Genomic DNA, 12,475 nt, shown 5'->3' with positions numbered 1-12,475 from the left:
CAGGGACCTGGACAACCACTGCCACCACCATAAAGAAAATACAGATCTTCATCAACACCTGCCTCAGGAAGATCCTCAAGATCCGCTGGCCAGACAAGATTTCCAACGAAGAATTATGGAGAAGAACAAACCAGCAGCCAGTTGAAGAAGACATCCTTCAGAGACGTTGGAGGTGGATAGGCCACACCCTTCGCAAGCCTGCATCCAATACGACAAGGCAATCCCTCACATGGAACCCCCAAGGGAAAAGGAAGAGAGGGCGGCCTAGAAACACCTGGCGCCGTGACCTGGATGCAGATGCTAAGCAGATGGGCCAAACATGGGGGAGCTTGAGAGACTCGCCCAGAACCGAGACGCCTGGAGGAAGCTGGTTGGCGGCCTATGTCCCAGATGGGACCACAGGCGAAGATGAGATACACTTGATTGACTTTCAGTATTTGTTTAATTATTGAATGAGGTAAAACGCAATAATAATGTTAATTCATTATTTTTGTCCGAATGGAGTACGTCCGAGAAAAAAAACAAGTGCATCTAAATAAATGTATAGCTTTGTAAATGGTTTTCTTTATTAACGAATCATTATTATATTTTAGGTTAATGAATGTGATGAAGAAACCACGCCACTGAACGAGGTATTACAATTCTAATATTAACGCCGTAATGAAATATACATAATTTGTAAATATTAACACCTTCATAAAATCAGTTTAAGCTTGGTACTTTGAAGTTGCAACCTGAATTACCGTTTTCAACATCGATTTTGTCATTTATGAATGTCTGACGTATCAGTTCGTTTCAAAGTGCAACATTTATGTTAAAAGCACTTAATTGCATGTTCTTGATTAATATTGACTCTTTCTGTCATTATATCAAATGGAATGTAATCGTGGTCATTGAAAAACTCGTCCTATAAGACACATATGATTAAAATAAGAGTGACGCGTAAACAACTGGAAACATATTATTATAAAATATACACGTTTTCACCTCAAAATGTGTTGAATAGAATACCAAAAAACCTTTTAATATACAGACAGACAGTGTGTTCACACTAATACAAAAGTACATCGTAATCATGCTTTGATGCACACATTGTTCCTTGTCCTGTTACTTTGTATAACAAAATAACATTACATAAAATATAATAGTCATCTAATCATACAAAACACAAAAACATACAAACGATGGTAAGAGTATATTTATTGTTTTTGCATAAGTACCATGTAGTCTCTAACGCCAATTTATTTCGCTTAGGAGGTTCAGAATGGTGTACTACGTCGCGATCACAGTATCACATGCAGAAATTCACGCCTCGACTCACGGAAGGTACAACTTCTTGATTGTCTCAACAAAATATGCTCTTTAACGACATATTCGCCTGAAACCGCAGATACCGCATCTTCAAAATCACACATGCCATCTAGATCTGTTTATTGAAGGTTTCCAAAATAAAGCATGTATTTCGACTGAATCCATATACATTTTATCATCTGTAACGCATTGAACAACTTATTATTAAAATATGTTGCTGATAGCCTTGAGTTTTAATTGTTTGTAAGCAATATCTTTCAGTCCTACCGTTTCGAATGTTAACGTCAAACTTTTTACTTAAAAATACCAATTATTCCCTGTACATACAGTATCCAAACATAGTCCTAATGGTCAGAACTTAAAACTTTGTTTTATTAATTGATACTTGCAGGACACGATGACTCAAGCTATTCTAAGACTTGTGATCCGTACAATACATGGTATGTAAACATCAAAAACTTGGAATATCACAATGCAGTATGTTGGATCTACAATAGAATCGATAAAGCCGTTGTAGAACAATACACTCCACTATAGAAGATGCATACGGACATTGATGCTGGTCCATTTGATAACGATAGTATAAAGACTTATTATTTACACATAATATTGTTATCAAAACTCACATTTGAGAAAACTATGCACTGTTGTTTTACAGAGCACACATTTGAACATGCTATAGGCATGGAAGCTCCAATTAACTACGGAGTAAGTAAATGTTGTCATACTATAATACTATATTATTTTGCCAAGCAATCCATGAAAACATGAAGATAAGCCAACATATGCAAGCTACATATATTGACACCAAAACCAAATATTTCTCAGCTGATTAACCTCATCAATTTTAAACTTGTAATGAAGTGCACTATGAACTATTCATGCGTTCCATATTTTCAGTTAACATTTTTGCATTTTGGTGATAGTTTAAAACGCAATTTTAATGATCTAAAAATCTATTTAAGTTGTTTTTCATTAGGAACATATAATTAACCATTGAATTACAAAATCTAAATTCATTCGGACGTATCTTACAATTTCAGGGCATTCTTACTGTGCTTAAGGATGTCGTTAAGCAAACAATCGAGGCCAACAGAAACACATGTGTAAGTAACCACAGTGTTAATTTTGTATTGGTAAAACAAACAATAGAGTATTAAGGTCGTCAACCAAAATGCTCGAATATTCGAATATTCGATCGTCTGGTATTCGATTTATATACATATATGTATGTTTATGTGCGTAAGTATAATCAAGATCAGACAGTTTATATAGTTTTGACTGCGATTGTTTGATGTTCTTCTTGAAGATGTGAGATCATCGCTTGACACGTTAACCTTATATTGTTATTTTTACATACTCGCAGGATAGGGTGACTCAAACTGCTTTAGAAAAAGTGCTTCATATAACAGAAGGTATGTCAATATCAGACAAAATATAGTATATCAATGTGTTTATTATTTTTCATACAATGGTATCGAGGTTACCGTTCGTTACTAATAATCTCCACAATAGTGTATTGATACATTGATGATTTCAATAATGTTCATATTTATTTATAATGAAAATCGAATGGGAAAACAAAATATGCATTTTTTTACAGAGTACATAAAGAAACGTGATATAACGACGGAAGATCCTGTTACATGTGAAGTAAGTCAATATAAGCATACTAAAATAATTATTATATTATATTATTTTGCCCAGCAATTTATCATGACATAACATGAAGATAAGCTACACATGCAAGCTGGAATTTTTGACACCAAGACCAAAATTTCTACACCGGTTAACCTCGGCAACTTCAACATTAGTGTCATTAAGTGTAATTTGAACTACATGTATATAAATGTATGCATTCCATATTTCCGTGAACAGTTTTCAATATTGGTTAGACTTAAAAACTCAATGTCAATGAACATAACACAATTGGCTTCAAATACCGTCTGTCGATTTTTAGAGTACCAAATAGAAAAGGAACTAATTTCATTCAGACTTATTGTACCATTTCAGGTCATTCAGGTCATTCTTACCTTGTTGGAGAAGGAACAAGATGAAACAAACGGAGCCAACACAACAACACGCGTAAGAAACAAACGTATTCATCTTACATTGAAATAACAACTATGTTTGTTTGTATTAGGTGTGACACTTTATGGCAAAATAATGATTCGAATATACATTCGTTAAAATACTCGAATAGACTATATTCGATCACCTGTAGTCAATATATTTGTATAATCAGGATCAGACAGTATATATATTGTTTTGACTGCAAATCTTTGATGTTGTTCCGGCCTAAGTGATAACATTTCTTCACAACTTAAACGTGCGTTTGTATTGTTTGATACTTTCAGGATGGAACGGCTCTTACTGCTTTAGAAATTGTGATTCGTAATATAGAAGGTATGTCAATATAAAAAAAATTCATTATTTTTCATCTTCCATGGTATCAATCGTGCTGTTCGTGAACAAGAATCCCCATTATAGTGAATGAATGCATCGATACTTGTCCATTTTATAACAATAATAATAGTCCGAATTAGGATTTAAATATGTATTTATATTTATAACCTCATTTGAAAAAAACACACTATCCATTCTTGTTTTACAGAGGGCATCAAGAAACGTAATATAGCCACGGATGCTTATATTACCTTTAGAGTAAGTAAATATGCGCATACTTTAATTGTATATTATTATGCCAAACCATTTATAAAAACATGAAGATAAGCCCTCTAAATCGAGCTGGAATTATCGACACCAATATATATGCATTCCCTTGTTTCTGTTAAGAGTATTGCATTTCGGTGATACATAAAATCACAATGCTAATGAACATAAAATATCCTCTCTCTTTTTTTTTTAATTACTGTCTGTGTGTGCGAAGAATCACAAATCACAAAAAAAACCTGCAGCTATTTTGATTCAGACTTTTTAGTACAATTTCTAGGTAATTCTTACCGTGCTTGAGTATGTCGATGAAGAAACATCAGGAGCCAACAAAACAACACTTGTAAGTATCCGAAGCGTTCATCTTATATTGATCAAACAAATAGGATTGTATTTGTGGTAGAAATAAATAGAAAAAAATGGTATTCGAATAATGGAAATTACAATACTCGAATACTCGAGCATTCAACATCTTGTATTCAATATATTATATTGTTCCGACTGCGAAGGTTTGCTGTTTTTTTCGGCCTTATTGAGTACATATTATCGGATGAACGAGTTTAATGCTTCCAAACGTCCCATGTGTTCCCATATTGTTTACCTCAAATCAAAATCACATCAATACAGAAAAAACGATATCGCGACACTATAACCAGATTGATGTTAAGGATAATAAACACACTCTAAAGTATGGAATATTTTCAATTACTCGAATTTTCATTTCTATCCATAGCTTGAATATTGCTATAGTGAATCTTTAATAGAGTACCCGGATTCCAATATTAATGATAGTTTATAGATATTATTACTCTGAACATTGTATATAAGCAGCTAGTCACTTTAATTATTCGTAAACAATAGCCCATAATTAATAATATAGTTAGGATATTAACGACCATATTTTATTTGGTTTAGAAGACACATTCAAGCCCAAAATTCCGACTAAAGAACTTATTTTTGATGTCCAGCTTAACAAACATTTCAATATTCAGAATACCCGTTGTAATATGTTTATTGGAGCCGTTTTTAAACAGCTTTAACATAATTATTTTTTTAATTCATCCACTTAATATTTTTACAATTTGCAGAGAAGCTATTTTATAAAATAACCACCATCCTTGTGCTCTGAGCCTCGCCCTTGAAAAACTACATGCCGTCACTCTCTTTTAGAGCAAAAAATTTCATTTAGCAAAAATAACCTGCACAATGCTCCTGCAGACAGTCTATTAAACAAGGTTTCATACAGCAATATATTTCGTTTAATTTTACGAACCGTAAAGAATGTATTAAAATAAGAAATTTATGAGATAATACACTTTGGGCCAATTTAAATAATTTTGGTCTACACTTTTGGCCTGAATTTTCAATAATTGTTTCCGATCGTCACAACCTGACTTGCTTTGCCTTGTTAATGTTTTTCTACCTATCACTAACAATCAAATTGTAAAATTGAAGATGAAAACTAAAGTTATGCGTGAATCTGATATATGAGCTTCAAATGACAATAATGTTAACACCTTGACAAAAAAGCTAACAAAATAAGCGAGGAATTATGGACCGTTGGATTAACTGTTGAATGTATTGTTTTATGATTTATTACCAATTTTATAATCAGAATGAATACATCGCTGAGCATTTTACACTAGAATTGGCATACCCATATACCATATACATATACAACACCAAAACAAACCAATGCCTGTCCTTCAATACACAAAAAAAACTCACGCATACTTTTGTTATATGACAAATACATGATAGTGAGAATGACACTTTTATAATCTTTAAGGGCAGAAAAAAGCAACTTAATTAAAATTTCGCGGCATCAATGTATTGTGAAATATATTGGAAAACGCACGTCGGCATTATGTGCATAATTAGCTTACACCTATTGTTTAAACGGCATTCATAAATGTGGCTCCGTACGTATTCCGCTTTCCGGTGTAACGTCTGCAGGACTTTTCCTCGTTTTGGCCTTTGTTGAAAATATAACAGGAAATAATCGTATTCTTTTCATTTTCATTTTTTGCAATTAAGTACTTTTGTGCCACCTAAATATTTAAACGTTATTCTAATATAAAAATATAATCCAGAAGAAACAAAATGACTGAAAGGTAAGTTATTACATCGATTTTAATAACTTTTCAGTCAATAAAGAAAAGTTAATTTTTATTTCGTTTGCAGAGTGCAATAGTCATTTGTATATGAAATCGCGTTTACCACCAGATGTGTACAACGTTTGAATGCAAAGTTTAGATAATACGATCTGTGTGTGTTTTACGAAAATTAGTAATTATTTTTTAAGTATAGTTTAAATGTGGTAATGTGGATAAGTTATGATCGTAATCTTTGCACCGTGCATTTTTGCAGGAGGTACTTTTTATTCTAACACAATGCAGAATACATGTCTCAAATCTTTTTTGTTGAATTTATTTATTTTTGAAAAGCCATATTTTTCAAAACGCACATTAATCAAGCTCATTCTTTACAGTGTAATCATTACAATTAAATTTAACATTTGAAGATATGCAAAAGACAAAACTATTTGTTTAAAACAAATCGCCAATTTTCTTGTATTTGAAACAAAGTTCCAAACATGGTCTTGCTTAAACCAAATAAGTGAATCATATCACTTATCTGAAAAAAATATAAGTATAGATGCAAACTTGTGAACGATACTTTGATTCCAAAATTGCAGCCTTTAATAATCAGCAGTGGCTTAGTCTGCTTTCGACAAAAAAGCTTTCGTAATATATATTTAAAAATAAAAAAAATCGCTTGAGAAACAATCATATACCATTGATGATTAATGGATACACGGTATTTATTGTTTCACTTGGTTGACGTAAAAAATCTAATTTGTATATATTATGTAAGTTATATATATATATATATATATATATATATATATATATATATATATATATATATATATATATTACTTCATACCATAAGTTGATAGTGTTTTGTTCAAACAGAATTTCGTTTATAATTCTTTGATTGAATATCTGTCTCTATATATATGACTTTATATTCTGTAGTGAATCGGTAAATTAAGTGATAAAACATTGACTCCTGAATATAGGTATCGTAATGTGTGCGTGCGCTAAATACTTAAATTCCAAACTGTATTTCTTGAGACGTAATCACGAGATGTTGTTAACAAAATGCTTTGGGCTTACATTAACACTGGTATCGAAACTGGAAGATCTAGTTTTGGCGAAGCCAAGAAAACAACAACACTGTGCGTATTATATGTAGTGTAAATGTGAGGTAAAATATTACGTAAAAGACCGTCAATTATGTTTTGTCTCAAGATTTGAAGAACGCCAAAATGCTAAAATTGGTGGGGTTCTTATGAATACCAAAATCATATACATGTATATGTATCTAGGCATTTTACGTTCAGAGAGAACGGTATACAATTAGAGCTCCTATATCGTTTCAGGACAAGCTTCCCGATGATCGCATGGATCATTACAACGAATATCATGTTTAAGATTTCAATATACAACAAACATCGCGAGTCACGTAATGCGGTGATGAAGAAATATAATGAAAGAAAAACATAAAGATATGATTACTAGTATTAGTCACTAAAATTTAGCACAACTAATCATAAAAATCAGTGTTCATTGAACCATTTCCATAAAAAAAAAACGATGGCACGCACTGTAAACCACACTGAATGAAAATTCCGAGGACAAACTCCTCCTATCAACTAAAATATAAAATACATTTTCAATGATGTAAAAGGCGGATTGAGCGAATGCACTATTTTGTGTGGTGATTTGTAAAACACGCAGAAATATTAAACATTGCTAAAATTTATGTCGTATTATAAAAGTCGTCTTTCGAACATATGTTTTTATAACCATGATTTGCATATTTATACGAAAATGCTAAAATAACATTACTGTTTTCTTTGTTATTTAGCATATTTTGTTTGGTATTAGTATATTGTTACATCCTTTTAATAATCCTAAATATTTGGCGCTCGTTTATCACTGAAATTGATGCCCTGAATGATGCATATTGTTCTTTTGAGTAGTGTATATAAACAAAGTAAACGTCTAATTATGGGTTTAAACTGCACTTGCTTTTATTATGAACTAAATACATGGATAAATAAATAAAAAATACATGATTAACCATAAATTTGATTTTACTATGCGGCGATTAAACTTCAGATATCGCGTTATAAATATATTACCGTTGTCGTAGTTAGCATGTATATAGACTTTAACGAAAGATAGACTATTTTAAATTTCAGAGGATCAATAAGAAAGTATGCCGCATTATCAGACAAACGCGAATCACGTTATACATGTTTTGAAAAGAACCTATGTTGCTTTAATGACCAAATATATATGTTTGTTCTTTTGTTCTGACGAACTATCCAGTTAATTAACATGAATGAGTCTATTTGATAGGGATGCATGACTTCGAAAAGGCCACGCGAAATAGATTTAATTTAAAAAAAATCTCAAATTAGATATGAATATTGACATGCTCTTACAGTGCAACTTCATTGTATCAGTTTAATTTTGTGTACACATTATGTTTAACCTTAACACCTATCTATCAACAAAGTAGAATCGGTTTAGGGATGTTCACTGTTTTATAAGATTTAAACTTAAGTTGCAGTTGATCTTGCAGACTTGTGTTGCTTTACTTTAAACATAATTTGTTGTTTGATATGTAATTATGGGAAATAGATCCTGACAAACAAATTGAGTCGTGCTTTCTGAAAAAATGAAAGACATTTATGTTTTTGTTTTTATGTTATAGAATTGAGATGTAAATAAATTCGTTTAATAAATGAAATTACTTACACCATGTTTATTATTCAAATAAAGCATAATGATAAAAATTGCATGTTACAGCTCGTTGTATAATATCTTTGTATTTTGATTTTTTTTCTTGCATTTAAAATCAATATCATTGTGTAATTTCTTTGTAAACCGTTATATTTTATTATTTATTTACTTTCGACGTAAACATGCTTAAAGAGACACTTTAAATAAAATAAACCAACAATCCAACGATGTATTTATATGTAAGGTTTCCCAACTCTATTTTAATGCATGTGCAAATTAATATGTAGTCAAACTGAACTTTGATAAGAACTGTTGTATGAGACTACTAGCAGATACGACAATCACACATTTTCGTTGTTGTATATGTTCATAGATTATTCAAAGTCTTACGAAAATTCGAAATATTTAGGAAATGTAATGCTAAAAATGGTGACGACTTAACAGTTTTATAAGGACAAATATATTTTGAAAACTAAAAAGCCTATGCCTGATATCGTTGTTCTGTAATCATCGCGTTTAAAAATACTGACTCGCTTTTTGATTGACAGCAAATGCCGATCTTTTTTTATATATAGTTTTAGTCGCGCCGAGTCTGATATAACGAAAGATAAGTAACCTGAACATAAAGTTTTTATCATACCTGAATGGCTTAATTCTTATTGAAAACATGTAATCGCTAAGAAGCTGCATTTTAAGCAAGAAAACAATTGTGTAATACTTTTGACATGTTAACAAGTCGCATGATTACGTTTGCTTATTATTTTAATAGCCTTCTTGTTTGCTGTTTTTGTTGATTTTTGGGTCTAAAATAAATAAAATATTTGTATCACATTGTTTATTTTGTTTAATTTGATAAGCTTTTGTCTAAAATGATGACTTTATACTTGATTAAGAATAATGTGATGTACCTCTACAGGTTTGCTTATAAGAACGCCTACTAACCTCATATGAAAGCATTTGTAATATGTTGATGTCAACGTATATGTATGCTAAAAATGAATATATGTGTAGTGGTAGCGGACCAAGCATGGGCTTATATTTGTAGTGGTAGCAAAATGCATATGACTGCATTATCCAATCGGTTTAATGTTAGCCTTTGGACATATCGACTACAGATGTGACTACTTCCTAATTGAAACTGACCTGACCTTTCTTATGAAATGTTGCATTGATCATGCAGTCTTGTAATCTCGTGCAAGAGAATGATGTGGCGCTACAATCTTCGGGATAAATGCTGAACGCCTTCAGTAAGAATCTCGCTATGAACATGGGCAAATATACCACATTTATGAGAAGACCAACCGGCTCCTTCAATATTAGCGCAGTGGGTTCCAAGCGAGATTTATCTTATTGAAACGACTGGTGTGAAGTCATCCGCAGACGTCTTAGCGGTCGGAATGTCAAAGTACCAGACGAACGTCAGTTCCGTCTGGTCAGAGCTAGAGCATTAGGGTTAGGGCTGCCTCGCTGGCGTTAGCATTAACATGGGTTACGTGGCAGTGTAATGCGTAGGACTAAAGACCCGAGATAAACGTCTGGATCATATGGATATGGTAAGCGTGCTATGATATGGGTGATGAATAGATAAAGTAACCCTTATGATATAAAATTTCTAAGGATCAATAAAAACGTCCCGGTCATGCAGTCGGGTCTGTTGTTCATCGCTCGGTACTAGGGCTAGTAACTCTAATTTTAAGAAAATAATAATCGTCCATATTGTCACTGCCATTCACCAAAAAAGCTCTCATTTAGGGCTAGTGTATGCAGCTGTTAAGTTAAGAACTGAAAATGTCAAAGTCCCAGCCGAACGTCGGGTTAGGGTTGGCGCGTTCTGGTTTTTGTCGTAAACCTAATGAGATTCGATTTATAGACCAAGTGCAGACATTGGGATGTCTCCATTTGACCATTGCAAATACTAATTACAATAGCTATAGGGATGAATTTATTAAACCTTTTGTATGCCCAAGCCAAACGTCTGGACCGTCAATCTGTGTTTGTTGAGTACTAACCTTGGTATGAACTTGATTTACCACTCTTTCAGCATTGGAAATGCAAAAGTTTAACAATATCATTAAAATTAAAATTATCATTAACGCCGTGTATGTCAAGTTGTCTCATCAAGCCGATTGCAGAAATTGAGATGTCTCGTTTGAACAACTGCAAATACGTATACCGCCATTCTCCTTATTTTTGCTTCACACGAATGTCTCATGGGCATTCGAGTTTCTTTTATACTCCTTTAGGATAGTCCGACTAAGTGAATAAGTATGAAAGCCTTGGCCAGACGTATTGCATGTTTTTTCCGGGACTTCAATCTGTATTTACCCAGTCGTGTCAACATATCCGTCAATAGGGTTACAATACTGTTTCAAAACTTGGTCACATAGAAATAATGTATAAGCCACAGTAATATAGACACATCAACGGAATACAATATTTTGCAATTTTCCCAGCTGGCGTGTGATTGATTATATTGAATGTTATATTCCCCAGAGAAACAATTATAAAAGCAGCGCACTTTTGAGATTGAGTTTATACCCGTTTTACTGCAGAATTGATTCATAATGCTGAGGTTGTGTTTACCGGTAGTCCACTTTGATGTACATGTTAGTGGTGCAATATCATTTGCCCGTCCTTTTTTTCCAACCATACGGGCTCCTTTCCCTTTGTAATGAAAATTTTAAACGCGTTCACCTGGAATTGACCATTGCTGTTTTTCCTAATTAGACGGCGAAACCACTCCGTACCGGTAAGGACAGTGACCTTCTTTGTCATACAGAAGGCTGCCTTGTTTTATTTTGGTGTGAAGAGCTACAGCTAGGACGTATGTTATGTTTGCTTTTCCACTGATGAACATGCTTACCGATCGACAAATTGCGACGCTCCACCAACCCGCTTTATGTTTTGCTACGACGTTCAGGTCGAGGTTACTTTTGCAATGCGCCTTTTCCGTCAAGGACTAGACTTTTGAGCGCGTTATTCCCTTCAAAAAGATGGGCTAGTGAATACGAAAACTGCTCGCCTGGACTCAAGCTTTGTCGGGATATTTAGCTATTGTGCGCTTTTCCTTTTGGCCTTCATGTATATTTAAAAGAAATGCGGGCAACGTCATCCAGCAGTTATGACTGTCCCTCAACACAGGATTACACCCCCCCCCCACCTCCCCCTTCACGAACGCTTCCCAAGCATTATGAATATCTGCTGAAAAATATACAATATATAATATTTGGTCTCCTATCGATTTCCGCCTTTTCGAATTGTTCTGTACCAATGACGATTTGGCTTTAGAGCTCGGCGTGTTAGTTCGAGCTTGATTGTCTCCAGTCCTGGGACTGTTTCAGACCATTCATTTTATTACTATATGCTTCGAAGTCATTACAGACATTACAGCCTGTATCTGTGTTGAGCGTCTTCATACTTTACCACAGAGCTGAACATCTTTGCTATTATTTCCTGCGACCACTTGCCTTCCTGCCATGGCGTCTGAATTTTATTACTTCGCATAAGAACTCGATTGTTAATGTACCGCCGGGTTTTCAGCTGTTTTGACATCCTAATGTGATTTCCCACGCAGCGCTTCATACATGGTTATCAAAGACAGTCATTCTAAGATGACGGGCGAAAAGCGCCCAAAACCGAGGGTTACTTTACCAACAAATTGACCAGCCGCT

General features: G+C 33.5%; 1 protein-coding gene across 2 annotated transcripts in view; it reads left to right on the top strand.

The window, feature by feature from the left end:
* LOC127873780 (uncharacterized) overlaps nt 1–9,635 on the top strand; it is a 33,664-nt gene extending 24,029 nt beyond the window's left edge. For both annotated transcript variants that reach the window (XM_052417759.1, XM_052417760.1), the window contains 12 exons: nt 594–632; nt 1,255–1,326; nt 1,703–1,751; nt 1,970–2,019; nt 2,355–2,417; nt 2,678–2,726; nt 2,915–2,964; nt 3,325–3,396; nt 3,669–3,717; nt 3,926–3,975; nt 4,265–4,327; nt 7,433–9,635. In XM_052417759.1, coding sequence (XP_052273719.1) covers nt 594–632; nt 1,255–1,326; nt 1,703–1,751; nt 1,970–2,019; nt 2,355–2,417; nt 2,678–2,726; nt 2,915–2,964; nt 3,325–3,396; nt 3,669–3,717; nt 3,926–3,975; nt 4,265–4,327; nt 7,433–7,483 — 657 coding nt within the window. In that variant the 3' untranslated portion in view covers nt 7,484–9,635. The remainder of the gene's footprint in view (nt 1–593; nt 633–1,254; nt 1,327–1,702; nt 1,752–1,969; nt 2,020–2,354; nt 2,418–2,677; nt 2,727–2,914; nt 2,965–3,324; nt 3,397–3,668; nt 3,718–3,925; nt 3,976–4,264; nt 4,328–7,432) is intronic.
* Nucleotides 9,636–12,475: the final 2,840 nt, after the last annotated feature.

Source organism: Dreissena polymorpha, chromosome 3 (assembly GCF_020536995.1).
Source record: "Dreissena polymorpha isolate Duluth1 chromosome 3, UMN_Dpol_1.0, whole genome shotgun sequence".
Classification (NCBI taxonomy): Eukaryota; Metazoa; Mollusca; class Bivalvia; order Myida; family Dreissenidae; genus Dreissena; species Dreissena polymorpha.
This window is presented reverse-complemented; position numbering and strand designations above follow the sequence as displayed.